The sequence below is a fragment of the Apostichopus japonicus genome, chromosome 9, assembly GCF_037975245.1.
Source record: "Apostichopus japonicus isolate 1M-3 chromosome 9, ASM3797524v1, whole genome shotgun sequence".
NCBI classification, from domain to species: Eukaryota; Metazoa; Echinodermata; class Holothuroidea; order Aspidochirotida; family Stichopodidae; genus Apostichopus; species Apostichopus japonicus.
The window spans coordinates 29,827,511-29,854,039 of NC_092569.1; the positions used below are offsets into that span (position 1 = coordinate 29,827,511).

General features: G+C 36.6%; 2 protein-coding genes across 5 annotated transcripts in view; one reads left to right on the top strand and one right to left on the bottom strand.

Moving 5' to 3' along the window:
• Window positions 1–6: 6 nt before the first annotated feature.
• On the top strand, window positions 7–21,389 carry LOC139974105 (coiled-coil domain-containing protein 178-like). Of its 2 annotated transcripts, none has more exons than XM_071981022.1 (19): window positions 7–143; window positions 1,968–2,027; window positions 2,863–2,949; window positions 3,614–3,880; window positions 4,492–4,641; window positions 5,305–5,523; window positions 6,517–6,667; window positions 8,015–8,084; window positions 8,647–8,789; window positions 10,509–10,612; window positions 11,466–11,611; window positions 12,612–12,748; window positions 13,333–13,516; window positions 13,948–14,172; window positions 14,764–14,877; window positions 15,329–15,474; window positions 16,499–16,658; window positions 17,598–17,747; window positions 19,017–21,389. In XM_071981022.1, exons 2-19 carry the CDS (start codon window positions 2,006–2,008, stop codon window positions 19,329–19,331), a joined length of 2,790 nt encoding a protein of 929 aa, XP_071837123.1. In that variant the 5' UTR covers window positions 7–143; window positions 1,968–2,005; the 3' UTR covers window positions 19,332–21,389. The 2 variants fall into 2 exon arrangements, with proteins under 2 accessions (XP_071837123.1, XP_071837124.1); XM_071981023.1 differs by lacking the exon at window positions 7–143 and adding an exon at window positions 225–367.
• LOC139974103 (peroxidasin homolog) overlaps window positions 20,986–26,529 on the bottom strand; it is a 77,038-nt gene continuing 71,494 nt past the window's right edge. For all 3 annotated transcript variants that reach the window (XM_071981018.1, XM_071981020.1, XM_071981019.1), the window contains 2 exons: window positions 25,130–25,401; window positions 20,986–24,496 (listed from right to left, as the gene is read on the bottom strand). In XM_071981018.1, the coding sequence (XP_071837119.1) occupies window positions 24,452–24,496; window positions 25,130–25,401 (317 nt within the window). In that variant the 3' untranslated portion in view covers window positions 20,986–24,451. The remainder of the gene's footprint in view (window positions 24,497–25,129; window positions 25,402–26,529) is intronic.

A 26,529-nucleotide genomic window follows, 5' to 3' on the forward strand; every position in this document is an offset into this window, starting at 1 on the left:
ATGTCTACAACACACAAGTTGACCTTTGACCTCCTTGTACCTAATTAACAATGCAGCTATAACTGTTCGTAAACAAAAAGTGGGGACGACGAAAATTTGGAAAGTAACCCTGAAAGACGTAGGAGTTTCCTCCGTCCTGTACAGTAAGTGTCAATTCCAACCATAACACATCGATATTGTGCACCTGCGTAATTCTAGGAAGCTTTGTGACTGGTCTTACGCAGAAGCATACGTGTGAATGCAGTCCCAGATTGTTACTAGGTTATTCCAAACATTTATCCCTAACGAAGCGTTATACTGTAGGGGTTCTGGGCTAGGCTACGTCTAACGTACCTTGACCAAGTGATTGCGACCGTGTTTATTTATGGTATACATAAACCCTAAGTTAATTACGTTAGATACATGCATCATGTATGTGGACCTGTCCTACGTTATGCTGTATGTGGACTAGTTAGGCCTCCTATCGGCCTTGCCAACATTATGATGCGAAATATCATTACAACCAATTTTTACCAAGCTAATGATCATTTTCCCTTTACGTCCCCAGTTGGCACTTAGGCAAATGTCAGTAGCCACTAGCATGAGCCCAATGTTACTTCTTTGCTTGCCTAATAACATTCACTTAAATTGCCAAAGACAGTCAAGTATGTGAGAATGGCAAAACAGCTGCCAAAGAGCAAGATAGTGTGAAACTGCGATTTAAGAATTACTTTTTTGGAGCATTCTGCGCAAGAGTTTAACAAAATGTCAATAAAGAAGTTACATTTGTACCAAAACTAACATGAATGATATAGCCTAGCCTCTCTGTTAGTTATGATACTTCTTCATATGCAAGTGTGATCCACTAACCATCACGTTATCATCATTGATTTTACATAGTGGGAGAAGGTGCAGTCACAATCCCAAAACCAATCAGTGCAATGTTTCAAAGTAATCTTTTCGAAAGAACAACTAAGTTATACAGCTTGACCTTCTTTTAGAAGTACTAGTATGGTGGCATATGGTAACTTGACATGTTCCCTAACTTTGAATACCGGATATATGTAGCTGGCAAGCTGCACAGATAGACACCGGGTTCGACCATGTTTTGAAGTGAATTGTAACCATTTCTTAATGCAGTTGTTATCTACACAGCCTCAACAAAAACTGATATTTAACTTAATCTGGTAAAAAAGAAAACATCAGTTATGTGTAGCCTATTCTGAGTCACTTTCATGAAATTATTTCACACATTTACCTAAAGGTATATATATACAGTTAACTTTAAATAATGCATGTGTGAAGTTACGGAGGTGTTTCATTCCACTGAGTTTTTTTGACTGAGACCTTTAAATACAAGTATCTGTTTCATTCTGCTGATGCCTGATGAAACCATCAATGAAACTACACAGTTGAATGATAGAAGTTAATGACAGAAAACTTTATTACCAGATTTTATGATGATGGCAAAGTCTCTTAAATTGTCTATATTTGTTTTAACAAATGTTATGTTCTTTGACTATGTCATATAACTTTGTTTACTATTTATATGTGATTAGCCTACCCCATATGCAAATTGAAAGACATAGTTTGTCCCTTCTTTTGGTAAATTTTAAGAGCTGCCTTGTTACTGGTAGGCCTTTGTTCAAACTTATTAAATCAGCTCGTAAGTTAGATAGTTGTGTGAAAGAGACAAAATGATTTTCTGCTTTCTTCTATGACAGTTATTTGTTTGAGTGGGTATATAGTCTGGTACAATGTACAGTGATATATCTAGATCAGTTCTCAACCACATGATAAAACTACTTAGACTCTGCAGCTATTTGTTCACAGTAGCTTTGATAGACTTTAATGTTAACTCTATTTGTCTTTGCAAACTATGGAAAATTGCTTGCAGATGAACTAAGTTATATCTAGGTAATGATATGTTTCATTCATTGGTGATTGCATTCTAGTAAACCATGTTTTATTATACTTGTGACCTACAGTACAGTTTATCCAGGATGGTCTGCGAGTAGCCACGAGAATGGAAAATTCTGAGATTGCAGGTTTGTAACTTGAAAGTGCCTCTGAAAGTTGCTTACAATTTATCACTCACTCAAGTTGCATAGCCCTGATGAAATTATGCAAACATTTCAAATGTGTTGCATTTCAAGGTCAAATCAACAGCCACATTATAATAGGAAAACTGTGTGCTTTTGAAGAACATATATCGTGATGATAATATCAAAGATCGCCCATTGTGCTCCATTTCCTAGAGAACAACAAAGTTTTGTTCTCTAGTAAAAATGGTGCAGTTACCGGTTATATTTTAGCACTACCAAATAATGACTGTAACACTCTTCAGCCCTGATGCTAATTAGGCAAATTAGATTAGTACCTCTGATACTGTGTGTTGTCCCCTTGAAAGTCTGTGCTACATACATGTAAGAATGAATTCTGGTTTTGGGGAAAATGAGCCACATACTACTGTAACCCACAGGCTGTTTGACGGTTCTAACCAGGAACCATTTGATGGAACCAGTTTATTTATTTGTGATTGTTTAGAGTAACAGTAACATTGGTATTTTAGTAGGAAGGGATAGTTACCTATAACTTATTACATGTACAGTAGATATATGCATCAGACTCTCTTTCAGTTTTAAGTATTCAAATAATGTTATATTATATTTTATGGCTGAGTCATTGGTATGGGAGTGGGGCAGGGATGGGGGGGGTGGGTTGATGTTTGTGAATATCAACATTTTCCTGTTAAGTCTTGTTCATAAGTTGATAGAACCAACTTTCATTTGGTAAGACTCTTTATAATAGATTTTGACCACGCCTACAGTATTTTACCCTGTTACGATTCATAGCAAGAGTTAACGTTTATTTCCAACACAGTCAAAATGGCCGAAGAAAATATCACAGCTGAAGGAGACCACTTACAAGAGGATGAACAGCAAACTGTCATAGAGTCTGAATGTCTTGGTAAGTAAGAAACAAGGTTCTGTGCAGCTTAGATGTACATGTGCTTTGCTTTGTATGTATTTATCATTTATGAATGCCGACAGTTCAAAATGAGGGGATTTAAGAAAGGGAACCACCATGGAGGACATGAAGATGCTTTAGACATTGACATTGAGGTCAACAAATGAAATAAGCATCTAAAAATATTATGTCACTTTTGTCAGCCTTGACACAACCCAAAAGCAGAAAGGTTGTTATGCCTTGCCTGGAGAAATGATCAGAGAGGCATATTGACTCTTAAAGAGGGTTGGGAGATGGTGGGGGGGGACCCTTAGGCACTTACATCATCTGCCTATTGGAAAATCGAGCACTGAATGAACTGTTCTCATGCGTACATTGTTAATTACAGACAAGTAGCAAACTTGGTCAAAAGTGCATGAATTCATGACAGGAAAGGGAATAAAATCAGTGAAATTTATTTTAATAACAGAAACAGGATCTTAAATCAGTGAATACTGCAAGGAAGACAGAAATATGAATGAAGTTGGCAAAAGTTTATTAGGAATTGTATAGTTTCTTAAAGTGAAGAAACAAAACGAGCTAATCAGAAATAAAACAACCATTCATTTTATGATTAATGATAGTTTGCTAATTATCCATTTTGCTTTCACCTTGCGCTCCTCAGATGTGGTTTATCCATTGCCCGACGGATGGCCCCGTCTGCAAGAGAAGCTCTTCAAACGAAGGAACTTATACTTTCGTAAACCTACATCCCCGAGTATCAGTAATGTGATCCACCATCTTCAGCAACTCCAAGATAAGATTGAGGCGTGGAGTAGAGAGGTGGAACTTGAAATTTTAAGCCAGAGATCTTCGTCTTTGAATTCAGTGGTGGATGATGGTCCGAGCTATCAAGAGGGACGCCATGGACTAGGGAGCAAACTCTCAGCAGGTCAGACCCCATTCACTCAGTTAATAAACATGTATTTAACATTAATTTAACCAATCATACCAACTTGACAATGCTTCCCCATTTATGCTCACACGGACATTACATTTGAACATTTCTGTATATTAAAATGATCTCAGGCACATACACACACACACACGTTGCTGTGTGTTTACATTCAGACCGAGGACCCCATTGTTTTTTCCATTGTTCAAATCCACGTACCCTAACCTTAACAATACCCCATACAATAGAATTCTTCTGAGGACGTGGTGATTCTTTAGAAATCACAACCGAGGACCTGGAATTTTTTTGTTCAAGTCCTTGGTCAGATAGAAAAACAAACGCACCCACGCTGCTGTGTGTTTACATTCAGACTGAGGACCCCATTGTTTTTTCCATTGTTCAAATCCACATACACTAACATTAATAATACCCATTTAACAAAATAATTCTTGGGAGGACGTGGTTATTCTTTAGAAATAACATCCGAGGACCTGGAATTCTTTTGTTTTTCAAGTCCTCAGTCAGCATACAAAACAAATGCACACATACACACATACATGTGTTCCTTACTTGTATCACAATCTAAAGTAATACATTTTTAATTCCAGGCCGTAAACAGCTGCGGTTTGCTGCAGACTCTGCTCAGTCCAGTGAAGATGGAAGCATTTATGGGTCCAGACTGGAGAGTAGACCGGTTACTGAGGCATCGATTAGCAATGACTTACTTATCCAAGGCACCGGAGCATTCATGCCTCAAGGTATATTACTATAGGGAAACAGAGGAGGGTCGCTTTGATTTGCCTGATTTTCTTGCTTGTTCATTTGTTGTTGGTTTGTTGGCATTTTGGTCTAGATTTGTTTCTAAGAGGCAATTTCCTTCTGAAGTAGCTTCAAATTGCAGAAGAAGAAAAAAAACGAAGAGAAAACAAAGATGATCTGTGAATCTGCTAATTGGGCCAATTAATATGTTTGAGTTTTATACATTTTATGTATTTAGACCTCCTTTCGTACTTGTATTCATACCTGTTATATTCAGGGCAACTCTTTCAAATATTTTTTGGCAACAAATTATAAGAAATGATATGAAACTATCAGGTGGGAACACCATTATGTCAAATAATTTTTGAAAGTAAAAGCCAGTCTCTTGAAATCCTTTCCCTGCTACTTTCTGAATTCTATCAATGAAACTGGGGTATGATTCCTTGTTTTATGATATGGTCAAAACTAGGGTTGCCTTTGATCGGTGTATCTAAACAAAGAAATCATTCAACAGAGAGGACTACCAGCAACCTGAAGTTAGATCATTGCTACCATGCATCAACATAATTACCTGTCATTGTACTTTGTCCTATTGTTATATTATCATGTACTTAAAATAATAGTTACTCACTTAAAATTCCAACCTATATTTCATGATGAAGATCTCCCGTCCGTGGAAATGCTAGACGATGAGCTGCCAAAGCTGGGAGCGGAGGATGTCATAGACGAAGTAGTGACCTTACTAGGTCGTCTGGAATCTGATCGTCAGGACACCGAGAGTTTACTGGAGAAGGAGAAGAAACGAGTGGTATGGTTACAGGGGAAGATAGACACACTAGCACACAAGAGACTCGTTGAGCTACCAAAAGCTGTACAGAAAGGTAGAATTGTTTCTTTTGATGTTTTGGGGTTTTCTTCTTATTTCTTCTAGATGTTTGATGGAATCATTCAAGGAAACATGTTTAGAGAGAGCTTAAATGCGTGGATAAAAGACAGTAACCAGCAAGGATAACTTGTGGGGGCTTATCAAAGGATAATTCAAACCATATCACAGTCTAACATACTGTTCTTGAAATTTGTAGCAGTACCTAGGCTAAACCCTCTTAGCATGCTTAGCCTAATGTACAACACTTTCATAGTAGTATGTAGGCTAGGCCTGCACCTTTTTGCATGTATGCTTTAATAGTTAAACATGTAACCTTTTCATAGCAGCATCAAGGCCAACCCTACTTACCTCTTACTATGTTAGTATCGAGGTCTGTAGTTGTTACTATTCTTTATTAGTAAAGTTAAAATCAGCTTATTTGAATTTCTTTTATACACTACTTTGTAACAGAGTTGTATAGAGTATTCCATTTGTTTTGAGTTAATATGATGGATAGTGGAATTAACTCTCTCTAGGATGGGGCAATAAAGATAGAAAAAAAATTAGAAATTCATGACAACCTGGAACTGTTTCCATGAAAAACATTCTGAATTGTTGGCATAATTTTGATACCTTGACATCTTGTTAACTCACTGTTAGATTTCACAGACCTGACTTGTAGAATCAACTTCAAACTTGGAGCTTGCCTTCTGTATGTTGCATCCAATTTGTGTACTTTGCTCCTGCAGTGCTTCTGAGAATTTTTTTTAAAACTGGATAAAAGCGCTTTACAAATGCATATATGATTCTATTATTATTATTATGATTATTATTATTAGTATTATTATTATCATTATTATTATTATTATTATTATTATTATTATTATGACTATTATTATTATTAATATCATCATCATTATTATATTATGATCTTTATGATTATTATTATGATGATTATTATGATATCATTATTATAATGGGAATATCATTCTCTCCTCACTGTTTGCAGAGCACGAAGCCTGTGCCGCTGATATCGCAGAGCTCAAGTGGCATTGCTCATACAGAGGGCGACAGTTAACTAGAGTTAAGAACAAAGTTGAAAATGGTGAAATGTTAAATGCCAGGCTAAATGAAGACATCGCCTTCGTCAAAAAACATTGGTAAGGAACGCTTTATTAGAGGCAATATATACTCTGCACATATAAAACTATAGATAGAGGGAGGGATGTTGGGTGGCCTTTCTAAGATGTGATGTTACTTCTTGTATTCTGTGAAGCACTCCATTTCTTCTAATAGTTTATATTTGCTTTACTCATCTCTTGCCCATTTCCAGTCTACTTATGCACTTTGCCATCTATCTAACCTGTGAAATTGATAACGTTGTAGCACTGCGCCCCCACTTTTCCATTCGAACATACCATGCAGAGATAACCTATTTGGTAAAATTTTCTATCAAGAACATCCACTTGTTATTTCTAAAGTCAGATCAGTAAGCTGTTGTATCTGGAGCTGTAATCAATTCAAAGGCTGGTTGATAAAACAAAGGGGAAAACCCCCAAAATATGGCTTATTTGTCTAAAATTACTACTCTTTTATCAAATTATGATTTATCTGATGCTATGTTGTCAATCTATGATGTACAACCATGGGTTGTTTTGAACATTCAATCATGTGATCTTGCAATTATTTTCATTCCATGATATAGCATTTATCTGATGCTATGGTGTCATTCTAATGTGCAAGCCATGGGTTGTTTTCAAATCATTCTGTCATGTGATCTTGTATTTATTTTCTCTCCATATAGCATTTATCTGATGCTATGTTGTCATTCTAATCTGCAAGCCATGGGTTGTATTCATTTCATTCTGTCATGTGATCTTGTATATATTTTCTCTCCATGATATAGCATTTATCTGATGCTATGGTGTCATTCTAATGTGCAAGCCATGGGTTGTTTTGAACATTCAGTCATGTGATCTTGTATATATTTTCTCTCCATATAGCATTTATCTGATGCTATGATGTCATTCTAATGTGCAAGCCATGGGTTGTTCCATTTCATTCAATCATGTGATCTTGTAATTATTTTCTTTCCATGAGATAGCATTTATCTGATGCTATGGTGTCATTCTAATGTGCAAGCCATGGGTTGTTTTGAACATTCAGTCATGTGATCTTGTATATATTTTCTCTCCATATAGCATTTATCTGATGCTATGATGTCATTCTAATGTGCAAGCCATGGGTTGTTCCATTTCATTCAATCATGTGATCTTGTAATTATTTTCTTTCCATGAGATAGCATTTATCTGATGCTATGATGTCATTCTAATGTGCAAGCCCTGGGTTGTTTTCATTTCATTCAGTCATGTGATCTTGTATTTATTTTCTCTCCATGATATAGCATTTATCTGATGCTATGATGTCATTCTGTGATGTGCAGCCATGGGTTCTTTTCATTTCATTCTGTCATGTGATCTTGTATTTATTTTCTCTCCATTATATAGCCCTCTTGTGGAAGAAAAACTGGACTTAGAAATGGAAGCCATGAAAAGGATTGATGAGGCCCAGGACCAGGTGAGAGTTAAACATGGACCAAAAATGTGAATAAAGAACTTAAATAGTCCAGCATTTGAGAGGACAGGTATCTTTAAGGTTACCGCAAGACATAAAACCAATCAGCCACCCTTATATGCATTGGATGATGACCTTTCAATAGAGGTTGAAATGTCGTACATATACCTAGTTGTGCATTTACAAATAAGTAAATACGTTAGGCAATGTTTTGGAATTCCTCCCTCTTTTAAGAATTACTGACAAAGGGGTGGTTGCACTAAGCTTTATCCATCATATTTTCATTTCAATTAATGTCTGTATGCTTGTAACATAATTAAGAAAATTCTTGAATGGAAGTGGGTATTGTGGGGTTATTTGGATGGGCATAACCATAAGCAGAGACTGATTTGGTCTAGAGGACTTGTTCCTTGGTAGTGATGATACTTCTACCTTCTTGGTATGTGATTTAATCTACTTTATGCTCCTTCTGGTATGAAAGGACAGAATAGTTAACTACTTCATGATAATCAGTAAAAAAAAAAACTTGAAATAAGTTTACGTTATTGTTCTCATTTAACTTAAGACTATTGGTGAACTTAATAAGATGGTTGAGAAGATGACCAAAACTCAAAATAAGTCACATGAGGCTCATGGGAAGGCTGACATGGAGAGAGCACACATTAAGAAGGAACTGGATTCAGTGAGAGATGCGCTGACTACAATCAAGTGAGTACTAAATGATAGTATTAGACCAGCATTTATTAACCTCCATTTGTCACAGGTAGTAATGACGGGATTCTCCCTAGCTCTAAAGACCAGCATTTATCAACCTGTGATGGTCATGGTATTATTGATGGGATTATCCCTAGCTTAGACCAGCGTTTAGTAACCTCTATTTGTTACATGTTAGTTATGGTAGTATTGATGGCATTATCCCTAGATCAAATAATCGTTTATTAACCTGTGATTGTCATGGTATCATTGATGGGATTCTTCCTTGATTAGACCATCGTATATTAACCTCCATTTGTCACATTTTAGTTATGGTAGTATTGAAGGGATTATCCCTAGCTTGGACCAGCATTTATTAACCTGTGATAGTCATGGTATTATTGAGGGGATTATCCCTAGCTGAGACCAGCGTTTATTAACCTCCATTTGTTACATGTTAGTTATGGTAGTATTGATGGCATTATCCCTAGATCAAATAATCGTTTATTAACCTGTGATTGTCATGGTATCATTGATGGGATTCTCCCTTGATTAGACCATCGTATATTAACCTCCATTTGTCACATTTTAGTTATGGTAGTATTGAAGGGATTATCCCTAGCTTGGACCAGCATTTATTAACCTGTGATAGTCATGGTATTATTGAGGGGATTATCCCTAGCTGAGACCAGCGTTTATTAACCTCCATTTGTTACATGTTAGTTATGGTAGTATTGATGGCATTATCCCTAGATCAGATAATCGTTTATTAACCTGTGATTGTCATGGTATCATTGATGGGATTCTCCCTAGATTAGACCATCGTATATTAACCTCCATTTGTCACATTTTAGTTATGGTAGTATTGAAGGGATTATCCCTAGCTTGGACCAGCATTTATTAACCTGTGATAGTCATGGTTTTATTGAGGGGATTCTCCCTAGATTAGACCAGCGTATATTAACCTCCATTTGTCACATTTTAGTTATGGTAGTATTGAAGGGATTATCCCTAGCTTGGACCAGCATTTATTAACCTGTGATAGTCATGGTATTATTGAGGGGATTATCCCTAGCTTAGACCAGCATTTATTAACCTCCATTTGTCACATTTTAGTTATGGTAGTATTGATGGGATTCTCCCTAGATTAGACCAGCCTGTATTAACCTCCATTTGTCACATTTTGTGTTTATTTGTTTGGTTGGTATATGGAGGTAGTGATTGGTATATGGAGGTAGTGGTTGTTACATGGAGGTAGTAGGCAGTGGTTGGTATATGGAGGTAGTGGTTGGTACATCATGGAGGCAGTGTTTGTCATATGGTGCAAGTGGTTTATAGTACATGGAGGCTTTGCAGTTACATATATACGTTGGGTTAAATCTATAACATACTTACATACAGGCAGCGTTTGTTTGATGTAAGCTGTACATGTTACAAAGAAGTGAGGTTTGTTTAATGTATAGAGGCAGTGCTTGTTACATGGAAGCTGTGTTTGTTTACTGATAAGCTTTTTATACTGTAGAACATAAATTGCTTTTTAAACTGTACATAAGTAATCAGTAATGGAAGGAAGCTTTGTTACATATAAGTGTTGCTACTTAAAATACCTAATAGCTTTTGTCCATTTGGCTTTAAGGTCACTCAATGTAATTGTCTGTGGTGTTTAAGTTGTGTCAATATTAAAATCCTGTTTTTTTCTGATGATATTTACCTTCTTTCTACTCCTCTCTGCAGTCATGAGCTTGATGAAGCTAAAGCACTTCACACTTCTTACTGTCATAAATGCAATGACCTGAGGAGGAAGTTACTTAACAATTCCCAGGAGAAGGTTGTGTTAGGTGAGTGCAGTGGACAGGGATAGCGAGGGAGAGGATGGGGGGGGGGGAGGGGTTATTCAGTAATGTGCAATATATGAGTAAGAGTTTGGCTAATTTGCATCATTGTAAAATACAAATATTCATGGATTTCCATGTTTTAGGCCGCAGAAATGGATGCTAAACTGAGCTTCAGAACAATACAGGGAAGAATAAAGTCACATTATGTCAAATGAAAGGCAGATGCGATATAGATGAAAGGCAGATGCGATATAGATAAGAAATGGGCAAGAATTCTGGGAAATGGTGAACAATTTTGGGGAATTTTTGGAAATACTGTACATTATTTTTGTATAACCATAGCTTTAATGTATTTTTCTATCCTTTTATAAGTTTTATGGTATATACCTTTTAGGCGATATTTTTGTACTATTTGCTTTTGATTGTTTCCTGTATTTTAAATGTTTCCTGTGTATTAATTGTTTCAATCCCTGTAAAGCGCTTCGAGCAGCGTTGCTGATGAACACGCTATATAAGTACTATTATTATTATTATTATTATTATTATGATTATGATTATTATTATTATTATATTATTATAAGGGGGAAATGATGTGACAAATTCCTATGGATGTATGTTAACATACAAGGTTTTACAAGTCAGTTTGGGATGTCCTAGGAGGAACAGTAGTGGACAGTGATGAGCAATAATGAGAAATATGACAGTTTTGTAAGGTGTCTGGTGGTGATCACGGGGAATGAGGAATGACACTTCAACCTGGTAAGATGATCCATTCACATATGAGAGGTAATGTTTTGTCGCTAAGTTTTGTTAAGCAAACTGGAAGCCATTCCTATCATGCATACCTGTCTTGCAGAGAATCGCAACGAAAATGCGAGGGCAGCAGAGAAGATGGAGGGACAGAATGTGAAGCAGACACAAGATATGATAGTAGACGCAGAATTTGAGCATCGTCGACTGGCCGATCAAAACTACCAGTATAATGTTAAAATTGATAAAATGGTAGGCAAACTGATTCTCTTTTTATAAGTTTGGCAATGGCAGAAATTAATTCTGCATTATTTGGGGGTATATTTTTAAGATGTTGGGTCCATTTGTGCATACAAATACATTTGGGTATATTTGGGTTCACATGCTCTCAGACAAAAGAATAAATTAATTAATGAGCAAGTTGAGATTTCTCAGATTCAAAGGTGACTCTTCATTGATACCCAAGACTATAATGAAAATGGATATAACTGAAGATGGGAACAGTGAACATTAAACATAAGGCAGGGGGGTGGGGGGGGGGGAGGTGGTCGCCTTGGCTCTTTCGCCTTGTAGTGGTGGAGAGGCTTGTGTGATCCAGTGACCTGGAGAGCTATGCTGGCTGGGACTTCAGTCCCTGGTAGGTTTAAACATGCCAGGTTGTAGGTTGGGCTGTAGGCTTATCACATACACCCTTAAAAAAATTACGGATTACAGAAACTGCAGACTTCAATAGAGCCCCTTGTAGGGCCTAAAACCTACAATACTCGGCCTTGTGTGCCTCTTGGCACAGAGAGCGTTAAGATTAGGATAAGGGGGTGGGGGTGGGGAGGGTTGGAAATGGTGAGATATGACAAAGAACAGAATTATCACACCCTTTTGGAAATGAAAGAAAACATGTTGTTTTGAAATACCCCAACAGTAGGCCGTATATACAAAATCTGGAGAGTTTTATGTTTTTACTCTCGGTCAACTCATCGAGTTCATTGTTTTTAGTTGAAAGGATTTATTTCAAACTTTAATAATCCTGGGTTGAAACTCCCATCCTTTGGTTATTCCTCACACTCAGACTAGCCACTCAAAACAGAGAGGAAAGGATTCTCAAATACTTGTATTGCTTCTTCACAAATGACAAATTTTGCTTTTTTTCTGTTTAATTTTGAAGTTAATGATATGAGGTAAGTTGCTATGAGTAGTGTTTTAGACTGGAATGATAAGCATCATTATTTATTTTATACTTGGGTGTCATTTCCAGAGAGGAGACATAAAGGAATTGAAAGAAGTAGCAGAGAGAACCAACAAGGAGAGACTGAAGGAGCTGAGAGGCAGAGAGCAAAGATGTAACGAGATGAGCATGGATATTGAAGACATCCAAGTCAAGCTCAAGCACTGGTGAATACATATTCTGGGAGAGTCGGTCCTCATAATATTTTGATAAATCTTATTTGGAAGCTGTTACCTGCTTCATGGATGGATATTTAGGGCAATTACCCTCCTCACCCACCCCCCCCCCTTCCCCCATCCAAAATGGAAATCTTGGCAAATGGCAGTTTTGGTGACATTCATTGGTAGAATTGCTGTCATTCTATGTGATATTTGAGTTATTTAAAAGTTTTTGTGTTTTGATTTGCAATAATTCCTACCCATGCCTAGCTTCATTAATCTGTGAATATCTCAACTGTTTAAATTCACCATGGGGACAGAGGATAGGTTATAGATTTATAGCTACTATTTAGCAAAAAAATCTTGATCAATATCAGGCATGTTGGCTTACCTTTAGGGAAAATCAGTTTGAGGAAATGCCCGACTTTTGTTTCAGTGTCTTAAGAATAATAATTATTAAAATAATAATAATAATGGTGATTATAACGCGTGCATCTCCACCCGGAAGGGTGCTCAAGGAACGGGAGAGGAAAAGAGAAAAGAAAGCAAAAACGAATGAACAAAATAATCTTGACAATTTTTTCGAACAACAGCAAGAGGCAGAAAGTTGCTGATGCTAAGAATATGGAGCGAATAATACGGGAGATGAAGAAGGTGGAGACCCAACTGGAGGTTGTTGATGAGGAACACAGAAATACCAAGGTCATCAACAACAGTATGAGAGGCAAATTCAATGGAGAAAAAGACAAAGTGGCACTTAAGGAAGACCAGATACAGGTTAGTGATTATTGCTAGGGAATCAGCTAAAACATAACCCATCTGGAATAGTTGATGAGGAACACAGAAATACCAAGGTCATTAACAACAGTATGAGAGGCAAATTCAATGGAGTAAAAGACAAAGTGGCACTTAAGGAAGACCAGATACAGGTTAGTGATTATTGCTAGGGAATCAGCTAAAACATAACCCATCTGGAATAGTTGATGAGGAACACAGAAATACCAAGGTCATTAACAACAGTATGAGAGGCAAATTCAATGGAGAAAAAGACAAAGTGGCACTTAAAGAAGACCAGATACAGGTTAGTGATTATTGCTAGGGTATCAGCTGAACATTTTGGCAATACTAGGGATTCAGTTGAGACACATAACTTATGTACGATTGAATACTTGTAAACAATAACAGTTATCTATCATTGTAATCTGTAGATGACGATGGAAGGGTTACACAAACAGCACAAGGAAGAGACCCATGCCAGGACAATCCTTCAAGCTCGGATATTAGCAGATAGCACAGATTTCCAGAAGCTGCAAAGAGAGGCCAAGAAAAAGAGAGATAAAGTCGGCAAGAAATCCAACGAGATTGAAAATGTGGTCGCTGGAATCTTGAAGGAAGTGGAGAGCCAAAGGTCAATGAAAGCTGACCGATTAAAGGTAGTTAAATGATGCATGAGCTAGTTTCTGGCAATAGATGGAAATAATTACCTAGATACCACATAGTGTTTCCCTCAGATATAATTATGTTATATCAATGCAATAATAATGATAATAATAATAACAATGTTGCATTAATGCCATAAACCAAATTTTCCATATTGAGCGAACATTTTTCCTGAAAGTTCCTTAAGGTTGATTAGAAGATATGTCTTAATGAGTATTGTGAAAGACTAACAACATTAGTGGCATCAAAATATTGCAACCCATGAAACCAAACATAATGCTTTGTCTTAAAAGTTGATAATTGCTATGTTTTCTAAGCTTCAAAGAGCTGCTTCCTCTATAATATTAAGGATGATTTTTAGTTCCATTCTTGCTGGAATACTGCATATCTGTTATTCTCATATCATTAAAACTATAAATTAAAAAAGAAAAAAGGTTCGCAAATTGATTTTACAAGTGCTTGGATTTGGGTTTCTAAAGATGTGAGGTTGAGAGGGGGTGGGATGGAGGGAGGGAGGGAGCGAGGGAGGGGGGGTGGATGGCAGTGGTAGTTGTAACAATATTTTTGTGTCCCTGCATTTTCAGACCATATCCGATTTGGAGACCGTCATCGGTGACCTGAAAGTTAAACATGTTGAGACTGAGAACAACCTGAAGGAGAAGAAATCCAATTTAGAACCAAAACACAAACAGTTACAGGTAAATAGAGAACAGGTTGTATGTATCAATGTATGTATTTCACATCCTCCTGCAAGCAGGAACTCGCGAAGAAGCCATCATTGGCTTATCAAAGCCGCAAGCTGACCGAAGTCAGTCTCTTACATTCATATTTAACATCCATGATTATGAATTGTCAATTGTCAACAACTGTGTAACTGGACGACATACATTAATCTTGGAGTGACTCGAACTCGGGGCCCTTATGATTGAATGGCACTGGCGTTAACCACTGAGCTAACACTCCATAAAAAGGTTGTGGAAACCTTACAGGTATAATTTTGCTAAAGAAAGGGACCTTTACATATCAGATTCCTAAAGGATGCAACTTATTGCATCATGGACACCACAATGTATTTTGTGCAATTCTGGTTAAGGTGCTAAATGTTGCTGTTCTTTTCCCATTGTTTTATTTTTATTATTTTATTTACAGACTGCTTACCTGGAAAAGCAGAAGAAGTTAGACTACATGGCAGCCAGGACTAACTTCATCCAGAATAAACTGGCAGAGCAATCCCAGTCTGAGAATTTTATGGACCGAGTTATAAAGAATACGAGTGAAGCTATCGAAGAACTCAGGTAAGTCACAAGTAACATATTAACACAAGATCTGAAGGTTTGTGGGGAATATGTCATTCCATGTTGGGTTTCCAGGCTGTATCAAGTGTAATTGGTATGGTTCTAGTCCGCACACTGAATTACAGTTATTGTATTGTAGCATCACACACATACACACATATACAAGTAAACTATTAACACAAGATCTGAAGGTTTGCTTGGAATATGTCATTCCATGTTGGGTGGTTTCCAGGCTGTATTAAGTGTAAATGGTATGGTTATAGTCCGAACACTTGATTACAGTTATGGTATTGTAGCATCACACACATATACAAGTAAACTATTAACACAAGATCTGAAGGTTTGCTTGGAATATGTCATTCCATGTTGGGTTTCCAGGCTGTATCAAGTGTAAATGGTATGGTTCTAGTCCGAACACTTGATTACAGTTATGGTATTGTAGCATCACACACATACACACATATACAAGTAAACTATTAACACAAGATGTGAAGGTTTGCTTGGAATATGTCATTCCATGTTTGGTTTCCAGGCTGTATCAAGTGTAAATGGTATGGTTCTAGTCCGAACACTTGATTACAGTTATGGTATTGTAGCATCACACACTTACACACATATACAAGTAAACTATTAACACAAGATCTGAAGGTTTGCTTTGAATATGTCATTCCATGTTTGGTTTCCAGGCTGTATCAAGTGTAAATGGTATGGTTCTAGTCCGCACACTTGATTACAGTTATGGTATTGTAGCATCACACACATACACACATATACAAGTAAACTATTAACACAAGATCTGAAGGTTTGCTTGGAATATGTCATTCCATGTTGGGTTTCCAGGCTGTATCAAGTGTAATTGGTATGGTTCTAGTCCGCACACTGAATTACAGTTATTGTATTGTAGCATCACACACATACACACAGATACAGGGCAGCTCAACTGAACAGGGTAATTGCCTACCTACGACAAGTAATCCTAAAACTGATCTATTTTCTGTCTCTTTCTCTTCCCCTTCGGTATCAGTGGTGACCTGGAGGAGCAAACCATCAAGTTAGAGACAGGCCAGAGGCAGGAAAAGGAGTTGAAACAGAACCTAACAGAGGTAGCAGCAAGACTGGAGAAAGGAGATGACCAGCATCTCGAACATATGGAAGCCAGGAGGATAGTCTTGGAGGAATTAGAGGTAAGAAGATGGAGACAGAAGAGGAAGTAGGGGTAGGAGGCATAAATGTATCCATAGAGAGGCAGAGGAAACTGGAGCAGAGATGGTGTAGTAGTTCACATAGTAGTAGTAGTTCACATAGATAGTTCACATAGTAGTAGTAGTTCACATAGTAGTAGTAGTTCACATAGATAGTTCTCATAGTAGTAGTAGTAGTTCACATAGTAGTAGTTCACATAGATAGTTCTCATAGTAGTAGTAGTAGTTCACATAGTAGTAGTAGTTCACATAGATAGTTCACATAGTAGTAGTAGTTCACATAGTAGTAGTAGTTCACATAGATAGTTCTCATAGTAGTAGTAGTAGTTCACATAGTAGTAGTTCACATAGATAGTTCTCATAGTAGTAGTAGTAGTTCACATAGTAGTAGTAGTTCACATAGATAGTTCTCATAGTAGTAGTAGTTCACATGGTAGTAGTAGTTCATATAGATCTGTTTTGAGTTTATCCTAGTGGTGCAAACGGGGTGTGGTGGGCTTAGGCTTTCAGTTCTGAAATTCCTTAATTCTATACGTTTGTGTTATTTCTTAATCTTCGGGTGAAAATTATTCACCAACCAATGATTTTTGGTATGCATCATCAAAGTAATGGTTGAGAATGAAATAGAATTTGTATTATTAGTAAGAAACTAAAATAATCCTAAAATACTGGTAATGGGCTTTCTGGTTGAATTATACTTCGATAACAAAATTCCTTACATCATCATGTTGTTGAAAGTGGTCAAGATTTTGGGGTAGTGGGATGGAGAGCTTGGGGGGGGTGGATCATTAAGGCTGTGATATCTTACAAATAGAACAAGATTTGACTTAATGTGGCTGTTTGATCTTTATCACACCAGTCCTAGAAGCATAAAATCCATCTCATATTCACCTCAACAAAGTAAGGTATTTTTTCTAACAGGCTCAGCTGAAGGAATGCCTGCAAGAAAATGGTGACCATGCTGGAAAGTACAGGTTACTGCAGCAAAAGTTTTATCACCAAAAGACAGAATTACTGAAGGAGTTTGAGATCAGAATTGGACTGGAAGCAAGCCTAAAAGATCACAAACAGGTCAGTATGTAGTTAAATAAAGAAGTATGCACACTATACTAATGTGAGGATATATTTCAAAACTACTAGAATGCAGTCCAGTTCGTCCAATCTACTACCATCAAATACAATCTACAACCATCTAATCCAATCTACAACAATTGAATCCAATCTACAACCATCTTATCCTATCTACTACCATCTAATCCAATCTACAGCCATCCAATCCAATATACTACCATCTAATCCAATCTACAGCCATCCAATCCAATATAATACCATCTAATCCGATCTATAACCATCAAATACAATCTACAACCATCGAATCCAATATACAGCCATCCAATCCAATATACTACCATCTAATCCAATCTACAAACATCTAATCCAATTTACAACCAGCGATTCCAATATACAACCATCTAGTCCAATCTATAACCATCGAATCCAATCTACTACCATCTACAACCATCTAATCCAATCTACAGCCATCCAATCCAATATAATACCATCTAATCCAATCTACAGCCATCCAGTCCAATATAATACCATCTAATCCGATCTATAACCATCAAATACAATCTACAACCATCTAATCCAATCTACAGCCATCCAATCCAATATACTACCATCTAATCCAATCTACAAACATCTAATCCAATTTACAACCAGCGATTCCAATATACAACCATCTAGTCCGATCTATAACCATCGAATCCAATCTACTACCATCTACAACCATCTAATCCAATCTACAGCCATCCAATCCAATATAATACCATCTAATCCAATCTACAGCCATCCAATCCAATATAATACCATCTAATCCGATCTATAACCATCAAATACAATCTACAACCATCTAATCCAATCTACAGCCATCCAATCCAATATACAACCAGTGAATCCAATATACAACCATCGAATCCCATCTACAACCATCGAATCCAATCTACAACCATCGAATCCAATCTACAATTTGTAGATGCCAAAGTCAATGGTTTAAGACCATCAGTATTGGCCCTGATTTTTTCAAAAGGTCCTTCCTAGTTCCCATAAGAAATTGTTCCTTGAGAGTGTATCATCAAATGTCAGCAATCAATCTTTGTTTTGTGGTCTTATAAAAGATGTGAGCTACAAACCATACATATTCCTTCATATGAGTGGTTTCTGCTATGCATTATTCCAACTGTAATTTAATTTAGAAACAGTTGGGCAATGAAAGTTTCAATATGATGAAAATTTCTATGGCTTACATCTGTACTTATTGTTGTCTTCCCCTTATTTCAGTTGAACTGTTTACAGGTGCGACTTCACGATGCCCTGACCCGATACTTCACACTGCGTGGACTCTACAATGAAAATAAACTTGCAGGCTTTGAGGAAAGTTCTCAGGAGAATGCCGACAGAATTCTCTCGCTGCAAAAAGAGATGGACCAGGCTATCGAGACAATAAGTCACTTCCTATCAGATCAGGTGGATGGTACAGCGATGAAGATGGTTACAGCTGCTGCGGACACGGCGCTCCAGAGAGACGGTGGTGCTGGTCCCAAAGAGAATGGGACGGCTCCACCACAGGCACCTACACAGATGGTGTGGACATGATAGATTACCTATGTCATGGGTGATGTCTGTATTGAAGTATTCAGTGATTGACTTAGCCAGCCAACCTGTGTCCTTACCACTGTTGTACTTATTTTGTAGCATAATGTATCCTTCCATTTATTAGAATACCTTGAAAACTTGCAAAACCTTGAGAATATAGTCTTTCATTTATAAAAGAAATCCATGTTTATATTACAAATATATTCTTCCTGAAACACATAACTTGGTCTTTTCTAGTTCTTGGTTGTTTTTATTGTCTTACTCCACTTCTGTGTCAAGAATGAAATATCTGAAGGTTTAACTACATGCAAAGTTTCTATACTGAATTGGCGCTATTCAGTTTTCAGTGATATAGAGCTAGTTTCATTGTCTTACTGCACTCCTGTGTAAAGGATAAACTATCTGAAAAAGTTACGCTACATTCAGATTTTCTATAATGAACTAGCTCTATTCAATTTTCATTGAATAGAGCTAGTTTTAGTTTCACTAACATCCGTTTAACATTCTATTTTGATATCATGTGGACTTTTATATAGATTAATCTCACACAATCTCATCGTTTAGAGGTTTATAGTTCTTATTAGACATGGGCTGCTCCTACAAATACTCCAGCTATGTCCTATGGGAAATTAACAATAGGCTCATACAAAGTAATAAGCTTAGGCTTGCTACTGGGGAGAATCTCTGATATGGATTTCAGGCAATTGGTACTATGGTGACTAATTCCATAGGACATAGTATTGCTTCAACTCCACGTAGGAGTGTAGTTAATTCTATTATTACTGAAGTTATTAGGCAGAGATTTAAAGGCATTGAAGACTCGCTCCAAACTGCGTGCGGCCATCTGAATAAGTTAACTTTCTGTTGCTTCCAAGTGACTTTGTTCGTGTCGCTACAAAATGCAGACAGTAATGAAACGTGATACCTTAATTGTTATCTTTAGCTGGACCTGAGATTTCCATCGCTGTATCGTTTGTACAATTGGCTGTGGGGATTGACCACAGCTGTATGTAGTGACTGTACATTAGTGTCTAATTACCGACGGTAGCAAGCTGTGTGTGCATTTTCTGGGATCGATGGTGGTGATTAACACTTCTGTTACACCTCATTCGAAACTAGGTCAAATTACTGGCATTAAACGTTTCTTTTTACGGGAGTCTTCACACCCTTTAAGCCTGCCAGCCAAAATTTACTCTTATGTAAACTTGGCATTAATCAACACTTGTTCTATAGACACCAAGCAGAACTACCATTGATCATATTATTGACTCCTATCTCCTTGGTACTTGTGCAATAACTGAAACGTCGCTTAAAGAATATGACCGTGCCATTTAGGGCAATTATAAAACCTAACGGCTACTCATTTCTAGACTCTCCACACACGTCACGCAGAAATGTAGGGGGATGTCACATAGAAATATCCACTGAACTTCAGAACACCTCATCCAGAAAGAAGTACTTTGTCTAAGATAAAAAATCACTGAGAAGCATACGATTGTTCAAATTAAGGGGCTCAACATGAAAATCATGTACCAAGATTTCCTTGGAAAAATATGGACACCGTAAATCATGACTAAACTTTAAGAAAGACTTCTGATCATTTCATGACTGAAAGTAAAACTTGAAAAGAAAGACAAACAAACAGAGAGCACTATACCATCCACATTACCTTTAAGTATTTATTCTTTAAATAAACCATTCAAAGTAAAATGTCAAAAAACCTAAAACTGGCCTTTAAATATGGAAAAGAAATAAAAACGGTTTTAAATCTCATTTCAGCCAAGAAACAATTTTGTCCTGATTTCTTTTATGCATAATTCATTTATATGTTTGCATATTAAAAAGGTATTTGTTGCATATCAAGTTTTAAGAACACTTTGACTGTTGCTATAGAAACAAAAACCTAACCCCTGGACTAAATTTACACTAATATTCACAAAGTGACTAACTACTTATAATAGAGTACGAAAATATCTCTTAAATATAAAAACCAATTCTGCAGCATATCATAGTAAACATTAAAAATATCTGGCAAACATTTTAAGACAAAAAAAAATGGTTTTACTTTCATGGCCCTGGAATTCTAAGAAGAGAGTCAAAAAATCTTCAGTGCTGATGTGAAATTCAAAACTTTGGTATCTTAGCACCTTGAAGCTCATCCTAAACACCTTCGTGTAGTTGATGAAAATAAACGGCTGTAACTTGTAATCGCTAAGTACATTGATGATGCATTAGTCACTGTGTAGAATTTGTGACTTTCAGTATGACCATATTCTAATCTTACTTAATGTCTACTTCAATGTGCCATGCATCAATATGCCATGTATGCACCAAATATGATGTTACATTAAAATCATAACTTATGGATCATTATATAAAGTTTCTTGGAGAATCTATGAACCCAAACAGAATACTTCCTTTGAAATACATACATTTTGATTACTTCACTCCAGGCAAGGGTTTGAGCTAAGCCTGCCAACAAAGACTGTTCTGTTTTCATACGCTAAGGTACCAAACTTACATACCAGGTTATATGATGGGCTATGTAGTATGCCATTTAAACAGGCATTAGCTTTTCCGCGATTTCGCGGAATATCCGTGATTTCTTTTCTAGATCGGGGACAAAAAGTATTATCCTAACACACTGTAGCATACGCAAACTGGAGCCTATACCGCAATTTTTGCAAAAGTCCGTGACTTTTTTTCACCCCAGGCTGGCAGGCTCATCCCTGTTTAGATCATGAGAAATCATCACTACCACTCCCCCTACATTTCATTTCAAGATATGTGGCATCTCTACATGAAAACTGATCTTATCTTCTATCTACATTGTTCATTTCAGCATATTTCACACAGTTAATAAATGATGCTACTTGCTTGTACCATTGTCCATCAACCTTTAACCATTTAAATGTTAGCTGGCCCCTCCGGCTTGCATGTTGCAATGTTGACATCAGAAATAAGTAACTTTTATTTGGGTATCCATTGACAGTCAGGAAAACCAGGCCCAGGATGAACATGAAATTAGTATTAAGAAAGCCTGCACATTAGTTCTAACATTTAACTATCATATGGTTAAATACAAAAGTCAGACCAGTGAGAAAGTGAAGAGCACTCTCTAAATAACAGGTTCTATGGTTCTCGGTCCTCGACCATAATGATACAGAATGCATACGTGGCCAGTGGCACACATCCTCTGTTGACTTGCAGCACCTCAGTTAAGTTGAATACAAGTTTAAAGACCGGTAAAAACAAGGAAACATTCCATGAGATTTCCCAACCACCCGTTTAAGACCGATTTTCAATCAATTTGTTTAATTTTTCTACTTTACCTCACATTCCAAACTACAAAAACTCAGCTTCTTATGTTTAGTATTTACTCGATAACATCTCTTCTGTATGCTGTCACAATGAGTTTATAGATATTCTTAATTACTAAAATATCTACAATGTGCATCATCCAAAGATATTTCATTTCACAGTAAGATCGCCAACGCTATATTTCTTTCTTCCAAGAGCAAAATGTCATCTCCTCTCCTTTATTACTTTATGTTGAGGAAACAGACATATAACGATTTGCACTGGTTGCTGAATTATTACTGGTTGATTTCTGTTTATTGTAATGCCCACAAATGTTGCCCCCTCCCCTCACTCTTTCCCCACACTAAAAAAAAATAATCATAAGTTTGGCAGGACATGTATGTGTTAATTAATACTAACTTACTGTCATGATTGAAATAGGATAATGAATCCACAACCTGAGCAAACATTTCTGATATTTCTAGACAACTGCCAAGAGATGTTGAAAGCTATTAATAATTCTATAGACCTCCACTGAACTACAATTAATTTTAATCACTGAACAGTATAAAATCTATACATTCAAACAGACAAGTTCTCCTAAACTGAGGAAATGTCAGAAAGGATTAAGCGAGATAAAACATATTTAGCCACTTGGTTTGTGTTAAAAAAATAATTTAAAAAATTGAGAAGTTCTCAGCATGTACATACTGGTAGCATACAATAAGTGTAGGCCTACAACTGACTTAGAAAATACTACAAATAAATAAATAAGTTAAAAACAATGCCAGTTAATTGATTAAATACCACTGACCATCCCCTACAATGCTTCAAAGAGTTTTATTGATTTTTCTTTGTATTTGTCCATTTAATATACCTAATTATGCTTCAGCTATTATTGAGCAAAAAACCCAAAATACAACACCCAATGTGTAATAAAACAGATAAGGTAACATTGAGGCCATTGCAGCACAAAGATATCATCACAATTGGATCAACTTTGGCATATTTAGGAATATATATGGATAGGCCAAAACAAGATAAAAGACTGGATCATGTGGTAAAAACACATCTTACACTTACAAATTGTTTTGAAGATGACAGAAAAGTTCATTTGTTCCCATTTCAAGTGATTGCAGGCTTTACTCACTCAACATTAAATTATCATGATATTGATATAGCCCTGATTGACTTATTTTTAATTTTTTGTTTTTTAATGAAAAACAACAAAAATCAGCAACCTCTTTAATTGCAATGTTCCAAGCAAGTATACTAGTTAGAAAGAGTGTAGAATGTTATAGATTCTTCACACAGCTTACTTGAATCAAGCATTAGTCAATTCAGGTTATGCAGTTACCAATCTCTTGAATGCAGTTACCAATGTCTTGCATCATCCTCTCTATATTAACATCTAAAAGTTTCCCATCTTAAAAAACCAAACACTCAAGATCAGTCTTGAGTAGCTGTTTCCCACGATGCATTGCAGACCTGCAAACTCCTGAACATGACTCCGTACTGAAAATATAATCAATTTAGTTTGAAGGGATTTCTCTTCTTTCCATAGAAGTGCTTGTTTCCTGGTTGAGTTGTGGCGAATACTTGCATCCACGAAGCCGGTCCAGAACGGACCGTGGCCACAAAACTGGCCATCCATCACACAGCTTATTATTGCTACACCACACAATGAACTGTTACTAAGGTAACTGGAAGTGTCCTTCCACAGACTGACGAAGGGGCACAAACCAAGTTCACATTGTGGGAGTTGTCTTTCTTTATTTGTGTCCACAAATCGCTACAAGAACAGACCCTGTCCGCCATCATCAATTTCCAGTTCTCCTCTTGCGATGTTTTCGCGTTGAAGAAAGCTGCAATAAATGAAACACAAAGCAATGTTAACTTTTCTTCTTTCTTATTGTGCTAACATATACATGGCAATTCCTTACCTATCTTTCAACACTGGCCATGACTCAAATAAATAACTTCATGAATTTTCCTCTTTTCACATATAAGGACGAATTTAACAGATTAATGACACAACCTAAAAATGAAATGAGTAACCATAAATGACCTCAAACATTCCAATGACCCATTAAAACAGCTGTGATTGGTACAATCCTACTTTATCAATTATCATGTTTTAATCATTGTAAAACAGAATCAAAGCTAAACTTTTCTAATGATATATGTGGGCTTGCAATTAGCGGTTACTAATTTGATATTTTGATGAGTGCAACACTCCACGTCATTGATATTGCACATATTTAATGAGTTTCCCAGATTTATCAAAAACTTCAAATGTGTTCATCTTGGAATAGAAAAGAGTTTTTTTTATTGAATTTCAACAGACTTCCAATGAGATTTATATCACACACAACAAATGTATTGAACATGGGTTAACATGTCTAGGTGTCCGTAGTACCTTAACTCTACTACTCTCCTGTTGCTACATCATGCAACCTCTCATCCATCTGAGAGGATTTAATTGAACCTCTACTTACCTCCTCTGAGAGAGTACTGATGGAATCCTGCATGGATACAACAGCTGACATCATCACTTCCAGTTTATTTTCCAGTGACTTTAATCTCTGCTCTACATCTTCATTTACTTCCTTCACTTCTTCTGATTTTGACTGCTTGGCCGTTACCACGGTTTCCTTCTCCGACTTCGCAGTCGTTCTGGATACGTTCTTACTACCATAGGCTTCTACAGTGTCTCCTATAGATCGCCTTGATCGTACTGGACCTACTGTTAGGCTGTTGATGTATAAATCTTGGAATGGAAAGAAACAAAGGTAGATTATAAAAATGAAGCAATCTGTAGGAAACAAACAAGCTAGACTGAGGAAGCCTTAGGGAGAATCATTCTAGCAATGTCCTTTAAGAGCAACCGCAGGTTAAGAAGTGTGAAATTGTTGTGATAAGGACACCCCTGGAGAGCACAATGCACCCTGTAATCAAAGGAATTGTGCAAACAATTTTTGAGTCATTGTATCTGCTTCTTACATATCTCTGAACAAAAGCAAGCCACTCCCAACCTCTCCACCAAACTGGAAGCCCAGCATATGCATTTTACTTTATGATAATGGACACTGTCCTTATAGGAATATAGGGAAGATATGTCAAATTTACACTGTAAGTCAAAAAAGATTGTACCTTAATTTTAGGTAAATGCAATTTATGAAATTGGTAGCAAGAGGACTTTATAAATGTTATAACAACTTGAGACAGCTTTATAGTATAGGCATGACTTATGCAGCACGAGCCAAGCATGAGAAGCTGAATTAGTGAATTCAAACAAATAAGTGATTATTTTAAATTGATCACTTCTGACTATAAACATTGTACAAGTTTAAACAAACGCATTTGAAAAAGGTTAAATTCTAATACATCAATCCTAAATCCTTCAGTATTTCTCCTGTTATTGTCACATTTTAAAGCTGTTGACATCACCTCCCCTTCCCAACCTCCTCCCAACCCATCCCCATCCCCTGGGAGAGACATTCTTATGCAGAAACAACAATTCACCACAGGAACACTCTCTATTTACATAAAGTTCCAATACTTACTGGACAATAGTTGTCCTGATAGTCACAAATTATGTTGCGACATAAATAAAATAAAAAGTGACACAGAAATACTGGATTCGACGAATGAAACATTAAAATGGATGAAAAAAGAGGTCGGCCATGTAGATACATGATTCCAAATTAAATGCACTATATATGATTATACACCACACAAACAAATTTGATAACAGTAAAGTGTTAAATGCAATATCAACAAAGGATGTTCCTTTAATGATTATGATAAACATAAAATTGGCCACACGATGGACAGTCCCAGTTGATTACAGCATAATACATGTGAATGCATCACATATGGATATATTGATATATAA

Coding starts and splice junctions, on each gene's coding strand:
- LOC139974105 (XM_071981022.1), top strand. CDS start 2,006: ATGGAAAATTCTGAGATTGCAG. Junction 5,524..6,516: donor ACCAAAAGCTGTACAGAAAG/GTAGAATTGTTT, acceptor CACTGTTTGCAG/AGCACGAAGCCTGTGCCGCT. Junction 6,668..8,014: donor GCCTTCGTCAAAAAACATTG/GTAAGGAACGCT, acceptor TCCATTATATAG/CCCTCTTGTGGAAGAAAAAC.